This window comes from Xenopus tropicalis, chromosome 5, assembly GCF_000004195.4.
Source record: "Xenopus tropicalis strain Nigerian chromosome 5, UCB_Xtro_10.0, whole genome shotgun sequence".
NCBI classification, from domain to species: domain Eukaryota; kingdom Metazoa; phylum Chordata; class Amphibia; order Anura; family Pipidae; genus Xenopus; species Xenopus tropicalis.
In genome coordinates, this window is record NC_030681.2 from 134222285 (window position 1) to 134241150 (window position 18866).

The 18866-nt window shown below is 39.3% G+C and overlaps 1 protein-coding gene across 1 annotated transcript in view; it reads left to right on the plus strand.

Moving 5' to 3' along the window:
- Window positions 1-18866, plus strand: part of sntg2 (syntrophin, gamma 2) — a 317357-nt gene that overhangs the window by 213374 nt on the left and 85117 nt on the right. The window contains exon 8 of the mRNA XM_031902753.1: window positions 2753-2844. Coding sequence (XP_031758613.1) covers window positions 2753-2844 — 92 coding nt within the window. The remainder of the gene's footprint in view (window positions 1-2752; window positions 2845-18866) is intronic.

The following is an 18866-nucleotide window of genomic DNA, read 5'->3' on the forward strand; positions in this document are numbered from 1 at the left end:
CATAGGGCTCAATGGCACTCTGCAGCTCCAACCTGGCCCAAGGAAAGTCTCCCATAGGGCTCAATGGCACTCTGCAGCTTCAACCTGGCCCACGGGAAGTCATAATACTGAAGCTTGAATGAATTGGAAACTTTCGCACTCGGTGCAACAGTACGATTATTCCACGACAGCGGCGAAAAAGTTGCGATAATTCGCAAAAAAGTCGTGACGGTGACAAAAAAGTCGCAACAGCGACAGAAAAATCGCAAAAATATTGATCATAATGAAAAAAAGCATTCGGACGCTTTTCAGACGTTCGTGGATTAGTAAATGCCCCCCTATATCTTGGGACTGAAAGCCACATGCTTCTACTGACTTTTAATCACAAACAAATCTGTCCTGCTTTGCTGTGTCAAAAATTTGTAAAACAGCAGAATATTAGCAAAATGTCGAGGCTACTATGTCGCATTTTTTACGTTTTTTATGTGCACAACTTTTTTCTTACTGCCATGATATTTATGGTATACTTTTAATTTCTAAATGATACTATTTACAAAGCAAATAATTCACTCTACCATTTAAAATTGTATTGTTTGCCTTGCATTTAGCTATGGCTCCTTTAATTTTCCATGGAGTTGGTACAGTCCTAATCATTGTTTTAATAACCTAATAATTGTGCATTCAGATGATATTCTTAAGGGAATGCTCTAAAGAACTTTAAAAAGAGTCAGTGCTCCTTAAGTTCCATTGACCTTTAACATGAGAGACAGAAGAAAGCCCAAGTCTGAAGCTTTTCAGCCAAACAGAGGAAATATTTGCCTGATGGGGTATGGTTCTGGAGGGTCATGCTAATTATGTAGATTGCTTTTATGCTCATTAGTCCTGGAGGCTTGCCCAGCGTTCCCCTGCTGGTCACCATTTTTCATACCCTAATAACTCACCATGATCTTAAAGTTCTGATTCTAAAAATTAAACTAATGAAAGAAAAATTAATGTAGCAGAGTAAAAATTAAGTAATGGGAAAAAGCTGTTACTTTGCATTTACCCCCTGCTGCTATTGGAATAAAAAGTCTTGTGCCTTGGAAACTGTACTGTACACATAAGATTCTTTTTTATTTATAGCAGAATATATTTTTCTGACATTGCTATTAAAGGGGCTGTTGGCTTGAAAATGTGCTTTTTGTGTAATGTAGACAATGTAAGTATAAAATAACTTGCACTTTGCCTTTATTTGTGTTCCTTTGTGGTTTTCAATGTAACATTTTGTTCCGGAGATCATCAGTTTGGAATTTAAAATATGAACTGGTTGCTAGGGTCCCGCCTACTCTAGTTTCTAGGGGATGACCAGGAGAGGGCCTGTATATAACACAGAACAGAGACAAATAATTTGAAAACACAAAAAGAAGAAAATATAAACCAACTGGCAAATTTCTACTTCATAATTAGTCATTTACTCTCAGTGGGTGCAACTGCTACATGCAAAAGCACTATATACAACTGCCCCAATGTGTGATATAAATGGAAATATGTTGCTAGGTTCAAGGGACAAGGAGTAAAAGGGCTTCCTCTGCTTATTGCGCCTGTGTGCTATTAAGGGGCTCATGTCCCACCAGTTGCCATAAGCGCTACTACATTTTGAGGCTCAATTGCCCTGTTTTAAGGAGACGCAATTACTTTTTTCTTAGAATTCAAACATGGCAAACGGTGCCAGTTTTTTCACTTTTGCCTCTGCAGTTTTAACTTTTAGGGTATTATTTACAATGTTTTAAATATACAATACCACATCTGGACATCTCACATCATGATGTTCCACAACGTCTAGAATCCCACTGACAACCAATAGTTAGAGGGGGGACCAAATCTTGTCCATCCCGTTAGATTTCGGTAGCACATTGTTTATACAATTCTGTGAGCTTGTAAGTTCCTTTCTTATCATATACTGTCAGTGTTGAACTGGAATCCCAGGGGCCCACCAGAAAACCTTACACCATGGGCCCACTCTCCAAACTATTTTTCATCCACTTCATACTAAGGGCTATATTTATCATACTGTGTAAAAATAGAGTGAAGCATTACCGGTAATGTTGCCCAGGGCAACCAATCAGCAATTTGATTTCAGCAGCTTGAAAACCAAACCGAAGCATCTGATTGGCTGCTATGAGCAACATCACTGGTAATATTTTAATCCACTTTTTACACAGCATGATAAATATACCCATAAGTCTCTATTTTCCTAGTTTTTTTTTATCTTTACATACTATAATCTATTCTTCATTATACTTACGGTAGTCTCTTTGTTCCCATAGAGAAATAGGGAATGGCCATAAATTAGGCCAATGGTAATAGGCAGGAAGGCCCACTGGGAATTTTCCTGGTATCCCTGTGGGCCAGTCCGACATTGAATACTGTTGTTTACTGGAGCATAATACAGCTCAATATACTGTATCTTACTGCTTGTTTAATATTAATTAGACCTCTTCATTAAATCTGTTTATTCATCTATGAATATTTGCTGGAAATTGACTTGGTGGTACTTTTATACAAGTAGGTCAAATCTCCTTGTAAAATAAACATTGACAAGTGTGGTACATTTGATTTTTAAAACAACTAGTTAAGATGAAAAGTCAGTTTTGACTGCTAACTGAGTAAACTTAAATATACTGATTTAGAAAGATAGGATTTTGGCCTTCCATAAGGACAATGGTTCCGTACAAATACAAATAAAAAGGGCAAAGGACCATGGAATCTAATTTTCTCCATTTCCCCATTTTAGGCTCTCCGGATCCTCCCAGTGACCATAGCAGCGGAGCATCATCTCCTCTTTTTGATAGCGGATTACATTTAAATGGAAATATTTCGAATACGGTAGGTAACACCCTCTCCTGATTATATTTCAGATGCAGTTTATTTGTGTAATGAAGCATGAAATGTGTAACTGTGTTTAGCAAATCATAAGAAGTCAATGCCAAAAAGGATGGGAAATTATAAGCAGTAAATGACTGTACGGTTAGTGGAGCTAATATTTGGTTTGTTTACACAAGCTAAAGAACCTTGAATTATTTTTTCTTCTGTGGAACATTTCTGCACATTTGAGGGCTCATTTAGAAGGAGATAGAAGGAAGGAACAATGTGAGCAAAGCAACAGTGCCCCCCCCCCCTTCATTTGCAGCAAAGTGCTTTTAGACACAAGTCTTTGTGCCCTTGGTTCAGATCACAGTAGCTGATGCAAATGCTGTAAATGCTATTCTGGTTAGTGCAAGTTATTCTCTCCATGGAAAGAGAGGCACATGGACTTCCCATTGGATTTATATACAGGATACCATTAGTAGTTAGTGGTTGTTACATCTTCTCTTGCCACCCAGTCTCCCTTTGGAGCATGTTCATGTTCTAATATTTTACACTTGCTCAATCTGGCTCTGATTTATTTGGTTCCTTGCTCAAGCCGTTATTTTGCAAATTTTCTCGGGTTTTGAGCTCTGTCTGAACTTACTTGCTGCCTGCCCTGACCTCTAGCTGCCAGCTGCGATTTTGCCTGTCCCTAGTGTGTAACCTTTGTAGTGTGCAGGTTCCCTGTCAGTCCTGATTCACAAAGTTTCAGCACCACTTACAAAGAATTGGTGAAGACCACAGATGGCAGGAGTTCCCCAGTTTCATTGAAAAATAAAGGCCTATCCAACTGTCAGCCGGAGCTCCTGACTAACAGACTGTTGCACATAATAATTCAGGTACCTTATCAGATCCTATTACAGGGGTCGGGAACATTTTTGGCTGAGAGAGCCATAAACACCACATATTTTAAAATGTAATTCCGTGAGAACCATACAATATGTTTGGCCGCGGATGCTGCGGGGCAAGGTAGGGTGGGTCCCAAAGGATGCCGGATGCATAGGAGGGCGTGGCCTGCGCTCGGTGGATAGAAGACGTGTTCTAAGGCTTAGAACACGTCTTCTATCTGCTGAGTGCAGGCCACGCCCCGTTATTTTTTTTATTAAAGATTTGGCAGCGAGCCAGATGCAGCTGTAGGGACCCATAGGGTTAAGCTCCCTATGGTGTTATCCCTTATCTAATCTTATCTATACTGTTATTGGGCAGAGCCCTCTACACTCAGGTTATAGTTGAAACACTATCCTTAATAGGTTTAGCCAGGTTGACCACTCCCTCTGCAGACTATATAGTGTCTTGCAAGGAGGAGTGTCTTCCTCTCTGGCTGCTGTTGTCTCTGGGCTTCACGTCATTGAGCCTGAGGCATAAGGCCCCAGTAAAGAGAACCAGCCATTTCTAAAGTCGGGGACAGGGCCCCGTGAATGAGAACAAGCCAGCACAGTCAGTTTTATTAATAGCACCCTCTAGGAGTGGTGAGCATAGTCAGCTTATTTAGTAAGGGCAGTTAATAGCCCCATCCAGGAGTTGTAAAAGGGTTTAGCCTACCCCGGCTCTGTTGTCGTTCTTTAGGGACCGGTTTTTAGATGCCAGGTACCAGGTTAGAAGCTCGCCCCTGGACCACAGTCAGCCGGAACACTCCCTACTGAAAGGTCTTCATCTCAGGGATCAGCTAATCCTCTGTGCATCCTCCAAGTGGGTTATTCTGTTCCTTGAGTGTCAAATTTGCTACTTTCCATTGTGACCAATGTCTATACTGCTGTGACTGTGAGTATATACCCTACTGCACTATTCAACTTGTGCTTAGTTAAATAAACCAGTTATTATTGCATCATAAAGAATCCTCTGGCGTCCATCTTTTACTATTTGCACCACACACCTCAGCTAGTTGTAGTTTAACTACACCAACGCTCCATATTAATTCTCCCATTTAGCGGAGGCTCATTCCTTTGTATTAAGTGTCGCATGTAACACATGCTCTCCATTATATTACTAGCCCGGATTTGTCTTATTTAAGTCAAATAGGTGTTACACAGCCATCAAAAAAAAACACATATGGCTCCCGAGCCATAGGTTCCCTACCCCTGACCTATCAGATGAGTGTTAGGGTCACAACATGTCAACTGTAAATATTGAATATCTGATAATGAATGTACAGTACATGCATAGCTAGTGATGAGTGAATCTGTTTCGCTTCGCTGAAAAATTCACAAATCTTTGAAAAGATTTCCGAAACGGTGAAAAATTTGTGAAACGGCAAGAATATAGCATGACTTTTTTTTTGACGCAGGCGACAATTTTTTGACATGCGGGGAATTCTTCCACTGCAAATTTTCGTGAAATAATCCTCCAGTGGTGAAACCTGAAAATTTGCCTCGAATCCATGCCTGCCGAATTATTTTGCCCTTTGCTACAAATAATGCATTTAAAATACAGAAGTCTATTTTTAGCAAGGTAAACTACCCCTCTAAACAGTTCATTAAATATGGCCCTTTCAAAATGGCCCCCAAACACAATATGATTTTTTTGACACATTTTGATACTAAACTCCAGCAGCCCTATGAAATCTAATCACATTATGTGACCGCACTATGTATCCATAATTCACTTTTACCCTTTACAGTGTAAATGTACTTTAAATACATAAAATATTGAAGAAAGTCAATAAGTCACACATCTTGCAAATCTCCTGTGAAAATAATCATGTTATAGTAAATACATCTGATGCACACTAGCAAATGTTATCACCGTGGCGTGTCATAACACATTACATCTCTGAGATATCTGGTTAGATAATCTGCCTCCTGGGGCAATCGGGCAAAATGCTGAACGTAATTATCCCACATGATGTTCTTTTCATTTAGAGTGGGCCTTTACCAACAAGCAAAATATTTTCCCACATTAAGGGTTAAATAAGACTCTTAACCATATTTTTGTTAAAGGAAAACTATACCCTCAGAATGAATACTAAACCAACAGATAGTTTTTACCATATTAAGTGGCCTATTAAAATTTTTTTTTGCCAAACTGGAATATATATATCAGTAAATATTGCCCTTTTACATCCTTTCCCTTGAGCCGCCATTTAGTGATGGGCTGTGTGCCCCCTCAGAGATCAGCTGACAGGAAATAATGCAGCTCTAACTGTAACAGGAAGTAGTGTGGGAGTAAAAGACAGAACTTTACCCATTAATTGGCTGATGGGGCCTAGCATGTATGTGTGCCTTGGTTTGTTTACTTGCGCTGTGAATCGTACGATCCCAGGGGGCGGCCCTTAGCACTTGAAATGGCAATTTCCTATTTAGGATTACCCAATATCACATACTACTAAAAAAGTATTTTTATTGAGAATAGTTTGTTTAGATGAAGCAGGGTTTTACATATGAACAGTTTCATGCAATATTTTTGTAGAGATCTATGTTGTTTGAGGGTATATTTTTCTTTTAAATTGATTATCTGGGGGTGGAGATGTTTTTTGTTATTTATTCAATAACATCTTTGTCAAATAAAAAACATAACTCAGTGATATGGAGAATGGAACTTAGTCCAACAGTACATTTGTCAGCTCTCCTCGTGAGTCAATCAGCATCAGGGGACACTGGGCCAGAAACACGGACAATGGAAAAGCCTCTTCCACATTTTAAAGTAACATTTTGTTACCCAGCAATAACAATGTGTGTCTATCACCACAGTGCAATGCTTCAAGCCACTTAGTGCCCTTTATTATCGGTAAATAAAGAGCACTGAGGGAAAGCCTGCAATAAAAATGTTACTAAGCATTTAATCAATTTATTGGTGCTATCCGCCTCTCTCATAATCAACAGGAGCCACCCTGACATTAACTAGAAGCCCACTTCCACTTAGGTCTTCTATATTAAGGACCTGGCTTTTGATCCGCTATAAATAAGCAATATAATAGAAAAAGCATAAGTTTTATCCAGGTTGAGTTACTCATAGCAACTAAACCAGGGGTGCCAATGCCACAAGTTACCGGGGGTGGCAATAAGCAACTCCTGGTAACTTTAGCAGCAGAATTGATGTTTTTTTAACTGCCTCTCCGGCACAGGAAAAGTAAGCGATTGCGGGCGAGGGGGCTGGCGTTGCCGCTTTTAAACAGGTGACCAGTCAATGCTTCCTGCTGATATAATACTGTGGGTTACCACTGTGACAGGTTTTATCTTAAACAATGGCGGAATTGATGTAATTTCTCTCTGATGAGATTAGGGACTGATACCCGAAGGCTGCAACACGTCTGCCCTGGCCTGATTGGAAACAATAGGTAGATAATCCAGTTACCCTGGTACCTATACGTCTCCCCAACCCTGCATAGAATCAATAGGGGCTTGCTGGGAGGATGGAACCACAGTGACATAAAAAGAGCCCCAAAGAGAGCTTGGAAGTCAGTCTTCAGAGAGAGACAGGAAAGGATTCCTGCACTTCGGATCAACCGCTTCAGTGATTCTTCGGCCATTATTTTCTTCAGACTGTGGATTTACTTCTGTGGGACTTTGGAACTGCCTCTTTGCTATTTTACGATTTGTCGCTGTGTGATGTCATTGGACTTTACAGTAATAAAGTGCTGGAATGCTACACGGTTTCTCTCCAATGTTTGAGCATACGCTTGTTAGGTTATTTTCATGACAACCACTTCTGACATAAACCTTAACTTTTTAATTACATTTCTTAATGGTGTCCAACCAATAGCACAATAACAGTAGTTTAACATCAGTAGTTTGGACACATAAATCAGTAGGTGTTTTGTTTCCCAACTGAATGGAATTGTACAGTGTAAATACTTTAAAAATCTACACATATCACATCCTAGAATACCCGACCCAAGGGGAATAAAGAGAAAGAGAGTAAAAGAAAAGCTTTTTTTTGGTTCAGGATTTCCAAGAGTTATTTGTTTAAAATGTTCTATTTTGTGCTGAAAATAACTATTGCTCATAAATCATTTACATTTTTTGTATGGTCTTTTTTTTTTTTTTCACCCATTGTGGTGAATTGAGTATGGGAAAATGTGTTAGACATAAATCATCTTTCCCAGATGGAGCTTGTGTATTTCATTTAGAAAGAGAACAAAAGTAAGGCTGAAGGGAAAATGGAGGCTGACAGTTTAGGTACAAATTATACACGTGTGTATATAGTCAGAGGTAGAACCTGACATTGCTAATGCTGAAAGCACTAAGAACCTTGTGTGCCAATTGCTTTTAGTGCTCTCTATTGTGTTTCCTGAATGATAGATTCCTTTTTAACTGGGTTATATATGTGCAGAACTGTTTACAGTAAGTATTTTTCTTTGCTGTACTTCTTATACATTACATTATATACACAGGTAGAAGTAAAATAAGTGAGTAGGCATTTGCCTAAAATGTATTCACAGCAAGGTTTTACGCTGCATATGTGGCCAACTAATTACATTTCATACATCTGATACCAGAGCCAACTGGTCTACTGACAGTCTTAATCAGTCTTAATTCAGTTACATTTTAAAGGTATATCTGCATTTCATAGCTACATATTGTAATAAATGATAAATGTTGTAAAGGAATACTGTCATGGGAAAACATGTTTTGTTCAAAACACATCAGTTAATAGAGCTTCTCCAGCAGAATCCTGCATTGAAATCTGTTTTTCAAAAGCAAAAACAGATTTTTTTTATATTTAATTTTGAAACATCACATCCATATTCTTCATTTCCCAGGGTGCCACAGCCATGTGACCTGTGCTCTGATAAACTTTAGACACACTTTACTGCTGAGCTGCAAGTTGGAGTGATACCCCCCCCTCCCAGCAGCCGATCAGCAGAACAAAGGGAAGGGAGTAAGATGGCAGCTCCCAGTAGATATCAGAATAGCACTCAATATTTAGTAATCCAAGTCCAGCTTGGGCTCCTCCAGTTACATGGGAGTAGGAGAAACAACAGGTTAGCTGAAAGCAGTTCTAATGTGTAGCACTGGCTCCTTCTGAAAGCTCAGACTCAGGCACAATGCACTGAAATGGCCCCTACACACCAATATTACAGCTAAAAACTAAATTTTAAATGGTAGAGTGAATTATTTGCTATATAAATAGTGTAATTCAGAAATAAAAAGTACAACATAAAAATCAAGACAGTATGCCTTTAATGACAAAAATATTTTTTCACAAGAACACACAACAATTTTATCCTGGTACTGTACAGCTAGTGTCAATCTTTTGGAGCTGCTAATTGAAGTTTGTTCCTAGAATCCCTTGTCTTTATAAATGCTACATAAGTATAAGGGCCAGATTTATTAACGTTTGCATTTTTTTTTGTTTCCCCAAATCGTACTTTTTAGCAATAAAAATCATGGATTTAAATAATTACTTGAAAACACAAGTTTTTCAAAATGTATCAAGTGCAAAAACCATGAAAAACAATAACACAAAACTTTGCCATCTAAAAGCTGTTATGATCACGTAAAACTTGATGGGAGCTGTCCTAGGCAAATTGTAACAATCTTTATTTAATTTCGTGGTTTTAGAGATTTTCGTGATTTTTTTTTATTTTGATATTCGTATTCATTGTGCTTTTTTATTTGTTCGTGTTCATTAAGATCTTTTAATAAGTAATGCGACATTTTTTTAAATTTGCTTTTTTGTGGTAAAAAAATCCATGGAAATTACACAAATTCAAATTTTGATAAATCTTCCTCTCCATGTCATTATCTTTTCCCCGGGGGGTCATAACTCATTGAGTGGCCCCTGACACTTTGGCTACAGTACCTTCTCTTACTTCTTGGTAGTATCCAAATGGCTTTATCCTGTTGAGTTGTTGCTGTTTTCTGGGTATTCTTGGCTTTCATTTGGTAATTCCTTACCCACCTTCCTGACAAAAACCTACTGGTGAAACTCCTTTTAAAGACTTTTTTGACATGAGTTTTCTTTGTGTGTCTTGCCAGTTGAACACTTCTCTATATCCTTTCTGAACAAATTCTGCCCTGGCTAAATAATCCATACTCATATTTTTCATTTTGTTCCCCTGCTTTCTGTCTTATCAATTTAAATAAAGTACCTTTGGAGTACTGGGACCAAAACTGCATTGCATTTCTGCATGGGTTCTTAGTGCTCTGTAAGGGGAAAGGAAGCACTGGTGCTATAAACACAGGGGCTACATGACAAGGGCTCCGAATGACCAGCAGCCAGATTACACTGGTTTATGTTTAAAGATTAGCAGAATCAGGTGTAGCTGTGATTGGGTGAGAAGCAATGAGTCAAGGCGGGAGGAAAGCTGGGGGTGGAGAAGGAGAGGGATGTGATGTCATGAGAGAAGCAGTTCACTTCCTTATCTTCTGAGCAGGTGGAAACATCCCACCCACCCTTCCCTCTTTAGTGTATATTTTGTGAAATGCCAGGAGTTTGTCTTCTTTATGTTTCCATTAGTGATAGGCGAAATGTTTCGCCAGGCATAGATTCATGGCGAATTTCCGCGTTTTGCCATTGGCGAATTGTTTCGTGAAATGGATGAAAAAATTCGCCACACATCCAAAAATTGTCGCCGGCGTCAAAAAAGAATAGTCACGGGCGACAATTTTTTTTGCCGCACAACATTTTCGCCGTTTCGCGGATCTTTTCAAAGATTCGCAAATTTTTCGGCAAAGCGAAACGGAACAGATTCGCTCATCACTAGTTTTCATATTATCTATTAATAACAGAATCTGGATGTTTTCCTGTTTGAACTGTTATATTGTGGTTTCGGTAACATTATACAGTATAAATGTGAGAGTCTGCATGGCATCATTTTTGTTAAATGAATGTCAAATCCTTGATCCAAGGAATGTTTCAGGTCGCCATTGGGGTCAGGAAAGCATTTTTTCCCTCTTGAGGCATAATTAGCACAGGCTTCAGGCTAGGTTTTTTGCCTTCCTCTGGATCAAAACAGTGGATATATGATAATGTATTTTAAGTTTTATTTATCAGAGTCAGAGTACTGCACAGGTAATTTTAGAAGAGGAAAAAAGGAGGTTCTCTTCTGTGACTGCACTGTGGGTTGTACTACTGCTTGTGCTAGGTGACAGCCTGCTTGGATTTCCTATCATCGAGACACTGCAGATTCAGGAGCGGCAGCAGGGCTGCTGAACTTCTCTCATGGTGGGAGATGCAGCTCCTGCTGGTAGCAGAGTTTGGGGCCATCCTCTCTGTTGGCACTACTCAGTGGTAGATATAATGACATAGTACTGATCTCAAGCCTTCAGCGAGGAACAGCAGAGCATGGTAGTGATCTCTTCTGGCTTTGAATATTGCCTTGGGGTGAGGCTGGCAAGGTCCATAAATGCTTTGGCCATTTTACCCATTTCTGGCTCTTGGTGTTTCAGTAAGGTATGTAACAATGGGGTTCAGAGGGATGGTTTAAAGCAAAGGGTCAATTGAGGAGTCCCCATGTCAAGCATTTCCTTCTACTAGCGTGAATTTATAACTTTTTAAAACCAGGGCAATATCTGGTGGACATGTGTTGCTGCTAGCTGGCACTGCTACAGCCATGTTTACTATCTACAAGTACCCCTAGGTCCTTGTAGGATTGACTTAACTTAGTCCCATAAAGGTGATTGTATCTTACACATCTATAAAACCTTACCGATATCCGGATTGTATCTAATCTGCCAGTCAAATTACCAGTCCTCCTGTAAGAATGATACATCTTGCATGAATTAGGTAGTTCTGCATCTGCATAGTTCTGTGTCATTAGAAAATGCAAAATGGTTTTTCAATGTCTCTCCTTCTTGAACACTGTTCCTTTCTTTTCACCTTTTTTTGCTGATTCTTCACTTCTGGACAATTATGTACACATAAATAGATACTTTTAAAAATGCCTCACAGTTTAGGGAATGACATGTAATTAAGCAATCATTATAAATAGGTACAGGCTATTGTCACATCTCCCACTCGTTTAACAAGGACACCAGCATACCAGAAATTTTATAAACTGCAGAAAGTGAAGCAGCTGGAAGTGCAGGCATTTGGTTCATACTATAGTATACGGCTAGTGATGGGCGAAATGTTTCCCCAGGCATGGATTCGCGGTGAATTTCAGCGTTTCGCCATTGGCGGATTGTTTTACAAAACGGATAAAAAAAAATTAGCCGCAGAAAAATTCTCTGCACCTCCAAAAATTGTCGCAAAGAATAGCCGCGGGTGACAAAAGAATAGCCAGGCGCCAAAAGATTAGCCAGGCGCCAAAAGAATAGCCATGGGTGACAAAAGAATAGCTGCGGGTGACAGAAGAATAGCCAGGCGCCAAAAGAATAGCCGTGGGTGACAAAAGAATAGCCGTGGGTGACAAAAGAATAGCCGTGGGTGACAAAAGAATAGCCGTGGGTGACAAAAGAATAGCCGCGGGTGACAAAAGAATAGCCAGGCGCCAAAAGAATAGCCGTGGGTGACAAAAGAATAGCCGCGGGTGACAAAAGAATAGCCAGGCGCCAAAAGAATAGCCGTGGGTGACAAAAGAATAGCCGCGGGTGACAATTTATTTTTTGACGCGCAACATTTTCGCCGAAAATTTTCCGACGCTTGCGAATCTTTGGACGGATTTGCGGATTTCGCTCATCACTATATATGGCAATTTCACTACCAATGGCTTGCTGGAGAATTCAGAGAAATTAGTTTTAAAAGGAAAAGCTTTAATTCTCATAAGATTCTTGCTCCCGTGTGTATATCAGCACAGGGTTAAGAGACACAATGTTTTATAACCACATTCAAAATGTTGTCAAAAATGTCATTGCCCAGAAATTGATCTTTTTTTTTTTAATGCATTTTGGTATATATATTAATGTAAGCCATGGCATATGTTTGGGCTACTGTTTATATGACTCCAAGTAGAAGGTCTGATTTGCCCTGGCCTGAGCTTACAGTATAATATGTAACTCCTGAACCATAGGCAATGTCCTTATTCAGTTTCTATTATAAAGGCTGTATTCGCTATTAAGCTGAACAATCAAGCATGATATAACTCCCGAAACAAAGGCGATTGCATTTACACAAATGTCTTTGATTTTTACATTTTCTTTTTAACGGAATTATGTTTCAATGGAAAAGACAAATGGAGGTGGTAATCCAAAGTCTCACGTTGAACAAGACATGCAAGATGATATGTACGGTGCTGCCAACTTCACAGATTCATAATTATTTACCGTAATTAAAGACTCGTTGAGACATACAGTATGCCTTGATCCACTTGGCAGAATAAAACATTATTCATTAAGCAGTTTACACGATCAGGAAAAAAAGGAAATTGTAATTTTACCAACATATTCTGCTGAAGGACTTTGAAATGTAAATTATTCCATTCGATAGAAAGGCTATTGTTTTTCATTTTCCGTATCTGAATTCAATTATTAACGCTCTTTCTGTGGCGGTGGTGGTGTTTATCTGTAGCAGAATATTGCATGAAAAAATACTCAAATGGATGATACTTTGTGTAGTAAGGCAGGCAGTCAGCCTTACTGCCACCCAAATAATTCTTATGATCTTGTGGGTGATTGGAATTGGGAGGCATTTATTTAAAAAAAGAAAAAATAGGTTAGAAAGCTGGATGATTATAGTTATTTTGATGAACTAAGGGCCACATTGCTAAAGATAAAAGAGCATCAGTCTGAAGATAAACGAATATTGGTGATAAAAGCGGTAGAGAGATAGGGGCTCCACCATACACCAGACATAGGCCAGAAACCCATTAAGTGGTTTTTCACAGGCTAACCAGGTAACCTTTCCCCTTCAGGGCCAGAACCAGGTAAATGCATAGTAGGTATCTGCCCGGGCAGAGCAGCTCCTGCAAGCCCTGGCTTGCTATAACTTTTGAAAAGGGCAAGTGGGAGCACCAGGAATTGAATGGAGGGGTGTTGCTGCAGCTGGCAGAAGTGGCAGGGAGGTTGCTGCTGCCGGCTGCGGCTACCGAGGGGGGACCAGCGGGAAGGGGAGAATGTGAACACCTTTTGGCCCGGCACTGCTCCACCTGATTGGCTCACAGATTGTATGTAGAAGGGACCACACAAGGTATTGTTCTGATGGATCTTGTAAAGCGCACAAACAATCAGAACAGTAGGACTTGAAGAGGAACTCAGGTCACTGTTAATGCACAATGGATTTCAACATTGTGTATTGACAGATGAAAGTTTCTAACCTGTCCAATTTCCAAACTGATGGATGTTGTCTGGTATTGACTGGCAACCATACATGTACCAATCATAGAACTTAGTTTCTGATGATATTATTAGTGAGTGTATCACTAGATTTAGGCACCTGGGGTATTTTGACCCCTGCTGCCCTCCAGCAGTCAAATTGTTTCTGTCTGCCTGGCTCTTAATTCTTAGGTGTCCTTTTAATAGTTCATGGAGACATTGACCAAAAGACTCGAGTGGGCATTTTGACTGGGATGTCTGTGTACATCACAAAGGGTAATTTACATTACAAAATCAGTACTGTTAATTATTGTTATTTTTATTAATGGACCCCCAACAACCAGAAGCATGTGGTAGAGAAAAGTTCAAAGAAATTCTACATTATAGAGTGCATTTTCTAGAACTAGAAAATGCCCTCCTGCCATTCCAAACAACCCCCCCCCAAAAAAAAAGTTAAACATAATTAAACATATTTTCAGCAGGCATGGATTTGCAGTGAATTTTCACATTTCGCCATTACCGAATTATTTTGTGAAACTTCAGCAAAAATTCACAGCGGAAAAATCTGTTGCGTGTCAACAAAAAAATTAAAATGGCGTCAAAATGGCCATGGGTGCAATAAAATGGGTGCGGTCACATGAAAATTAAAAGATGTGCAACAAACACCTTTCACAAATTTTCCATGGTTTTGTGAATGTTCCTGTTGTTTTGACATTTTTCGACTAAGCAAAACGGGACAGATTTGCTCATCGCTAGTTAAAAAGTAAAATAAAAGAAACAAAACATTTAAACCAAGTGGTGAACGATTTTGGGGGGGATGCCTCATTTAGAAGAAATGACAGATAAAATGGCTGATGTTGGGCCCCTTAGCCCTGTTGGCCCCTGGGAAAATGCTTCTTATGGGCCTTTTTTTTAAACCAATCCTGATTGTAGTTCTGTAGCATGTTCATACAGAGAGTTGCAGGGGTGTAAGTGGGTGGGGGGGGGGGCTACAGCTATTGGGCCATAGGTTTGTGTGTCTGTATACTCTGTACCAAGTGATCTGTTCAGCTCTTTAAGTGAGCCCATATCATTTCGGCACACAAAGTCCGGATTTGTTGGTTGTTTGCCAGAATCATGCAGTGGCTTCAGTTTATTCATTAAAAGACTTGGTGCGCTATCAGCTCTAAAGACACTCAATAGTTTGTCTGAATTAATGAGCGGGAGTCAAGAAAAACACCAGGCTCTTGGGAAATAATACATATTTTGCAGATGAACACAAATTCTTTTTGTGTTTTGGGGGGAGTTAAAACGGCAGGAGCTCAGACATGATGCGCTGTGAATGAATTATTCCGATACCATATCTTATTTATAGATGTCTCACCGTGGGGAAAAAACGTAACTAAAATCTATCCGAATTCTCTCAGTACTAAACATTGGAAGAAAACAAAGATATCCTGCAGCTCTTCGCAGTTTACCAGAATATTTAACTATACCACAATTTATATATTTGCAAATAAAGAACATTTTCACGCAGTTGCTCTTTTAAACAACTTTTATTTCAAAATACTTTTTTTGTTTGTTTTCTTGAGTTAATAGTACAAATGTAGGATCTGATAAACATCTTCTGCACTCATTTATTTATTCATTTATTATTAATAGAAAAATTCAGTTTGGCTATGTTTTTGTTTGAAATGGAAAATGTTCTTCCTAAATTGACCTGTCTATCTCACAATCTCCTAGTGGGCTATGACAGAGCTTAATACCATTTACCTCCTTCACAGGCTTTGTGCTCCCCAATTTCTCTGAGGTTGTTGGTCATCTTAGGGCTAGGGGTTGCCACCTCTCCTGTCTAGGAACTCTGAGCAGGGAGGCAGGACATGACATCACTGGGCGGAGAAGTGATGTTACAGAGGCAGGCCATGTCATCCCAGGGGTGGGGCTAAGACATGGCGACAGCCAATTTACCAATTTCAATCTTCGAGAATCCTGCTCCGTTTTCAAAATTGTGTAAACCAGGTAGACCATTTTGACCCGGACAGTCCTACTGAAAACCAGCTGTCCAGGTCAAAACCGGACAGATGGCAACCCTACTTAGGTCTCTGGGGTTCTGTGCTCCAGGTTACCAGAGAATTAACACCTGCTAATAGATGGAGATCAAAAAGAAGCTGATATTAGTTACAAACCCCTGGGCCAGTTGAAGACACCGCCTTCCCATGGGACTTCCTGACAAGTAGGGGAATTGACCCTTTGGCTCCCCTACAGATATATTTACACTAGTCAGCACTAAATATTCAGTGAAATAGTAGAGTGAAGAGAAAGAATAGGTGGTGGTAGGAATTGTTTACATGAGCAGATTACTACCTTCCTAGCTAGATAGAGAAAGGGGCAAATTTGAGAGCATCACATTTCTGAAATTTATGAGATTAATACAAATCTGAGATGCGCTCTTTTCATCTCATATGTGAGACATACTATTGCTTGTGTTTTCACTCTGAGCTTTAAATTATCTTAGAACAAATTTGATGCAGGGCTTATTTATTTATGGGCATAAAATGTCAAATCCGAATATTTTTATGCCCCTTTGGTTTTCTTTATGCACAAGGTCTATTAAATACTACAGCAACTTCAGGTATGATGATAAGTAACTGCTACATGCAACAAAGTCTTGCCAACTAAACAGGGGCATTCCTGCCATGAAGCCTCTCCTAGTAACTTATATTAATAGCCAATATTTGGCTTGCTAAACCACATATCTGGCTCTGACAGTGCAACTCCACTTTTCTTTAGAAAAAAGAAAGCATGGCGGGTGAAGGGGGCGGCATTAGGGCCCATGTTTCCCCAGCAACTATACCCTTTAGCATGCTAGGAAATAATGATATAGCCCTAGAAATGATGATTCAATAGTATTTCCAACAATGAGTACTCATACCCTATGTCAGGGGTCCCCAACCTTTCTTACTTGTGAGCCAAAGTCAAATGTAAAAAGACTTGGGAAGCAACACAAGCACCATAAAAGTTCATGGAGGAGCCAAATAAGGGCTGTGATTGGCTATTAGGCAGCCTCTGTGCACACTATCAGCTTACAGGGGCTTTATTTGGCAGTAAATCTTGTTTTTATTGAACCAAAACTTGCCCCCAAGTCAGGAATTCAAAAATAACTCCCTGGTTTGGGGGCACTGAGAGCAACATCCAAGGGGTTGGTGGGCAACATGTTGCCCCCGAGCCACTGGTTGGGGATCACTGCCCTATGTGAACACAACATTACATGTATAGCTGGTTTAAGGGCAAGAAAATATTCTTTGTAAAAATAAAAAAGGACATATTTGCACAGTTTAGTATTTACATCACTAATGACTATTGACAGCTCCCACCATCCTATTATTGGCTAAAAGAAGATGGGAGGGCATAGGATTGTAATTGCATAATATTTGAGAGCTACATGTAGGAAAGACACAATTTGACAATTTCTCTTTAACTTTTACCTTTGTTACAAGCTCTCTCTCTGAAGATCTCACCAAGGGGCTGACACTTCCCAGATTACAATACTGTTCCTTATAATTGGAACTGAGATGATAAATCCTATTAATATAACTTTCCTCTCCTTATAACTCAATATAGTGAAGCCTTGGAATAAGGAGAATCTCTATCTCTGGGAGCCCACTTGGTACTTGCAATAACTATTTTTATATATGCAGTAATTCTGGCACATTTAAGATAACTGATGCTGTGCAAGGCTTCCTTTAATGGAGCAATATAATGTTCTTCATAGCACAGAGCTGGAAAAATAAACCATCAAATGCTGAATTGTAATATGCCAGTGGACTAGAGCAGTCAAGAGCAGGGAAAGTTTCTCGCCATCTCCATGCTATGTATTCAGAGCATATTTTCTTATGGATTTTTTAATGTACTGACAGACTAAAGTATGTTTTTAGAAATGCTCAGCCCCTTCCATGCATGCATCCCAAGGGTACAGCACATACATGTCAATATTTCTCTGTTGTCTATGGAATACGTACACACAAAACACCACACAATGCCTTTTTTTCTTTTTCATTCTATAAATAGAGATACAGTAAGTAGAGCCAGATTTAGATCACAATACATATCATCATTTTTTCTCCTTACTGGGCAACTTCTGAGAGTTGCTTAGTTTAATAATAAGGTGCCATCATGTTGACAATTTAAATTTAAGTTTCTCTTTCGACCTATGCCATAGTTTACTGGAAACACTTGCTGCTTTAAGATTAAGGAACAAGGTTTGTTGAGCTTTCCTATGGGAAAAAGATCCCCTGCCATCTGTCTATAGTGTCCTCCAGTGTACCTGAAAAGTGAAATTATGTCCCAACTCCAAAAACTCCAACCATGAGCGTCTTCCTAATAGTTCAATTTTTAAATACCAATTACCAATTTTGTTGCATGTCTTTATTTGCTTCAGTACCCAATAAGTGAAACTGCCTAGTGTTACACTGCTTGTTATCCGCAAAAACCCTCAAATCCTTTCCTATTAAGAGATTCTGACACAGGAAAATGTTTTTTTGTTTTTTTTTTTAACAAAATGCACCAGTTAATAGAACTCCTACTTTGAAAGCCATTTTCCCAATAGGATTGTCAGCTAGAGGCAAAAACTTAGTGACGTTTTTTATAAATGCAATGAGTTTGAATTAACTTCAGTCCAACAATTTGCATTCATTAGACATGTGAAGAGTTGTGGAAATTAGTCCTCATGATGAGCGAATCTGTCCTGTTTCCCTTTGCTGAAAAATGTTGTGAAGTGTCTAAAGATTTGGGAAATTAAGCTACTGCATGACTTTTTTTTTATGTGACTGGGACTTTTCTGACACAACTGCAATGTTTTTGACGTGACCGCAATGGTTTTGACGCTCCTAC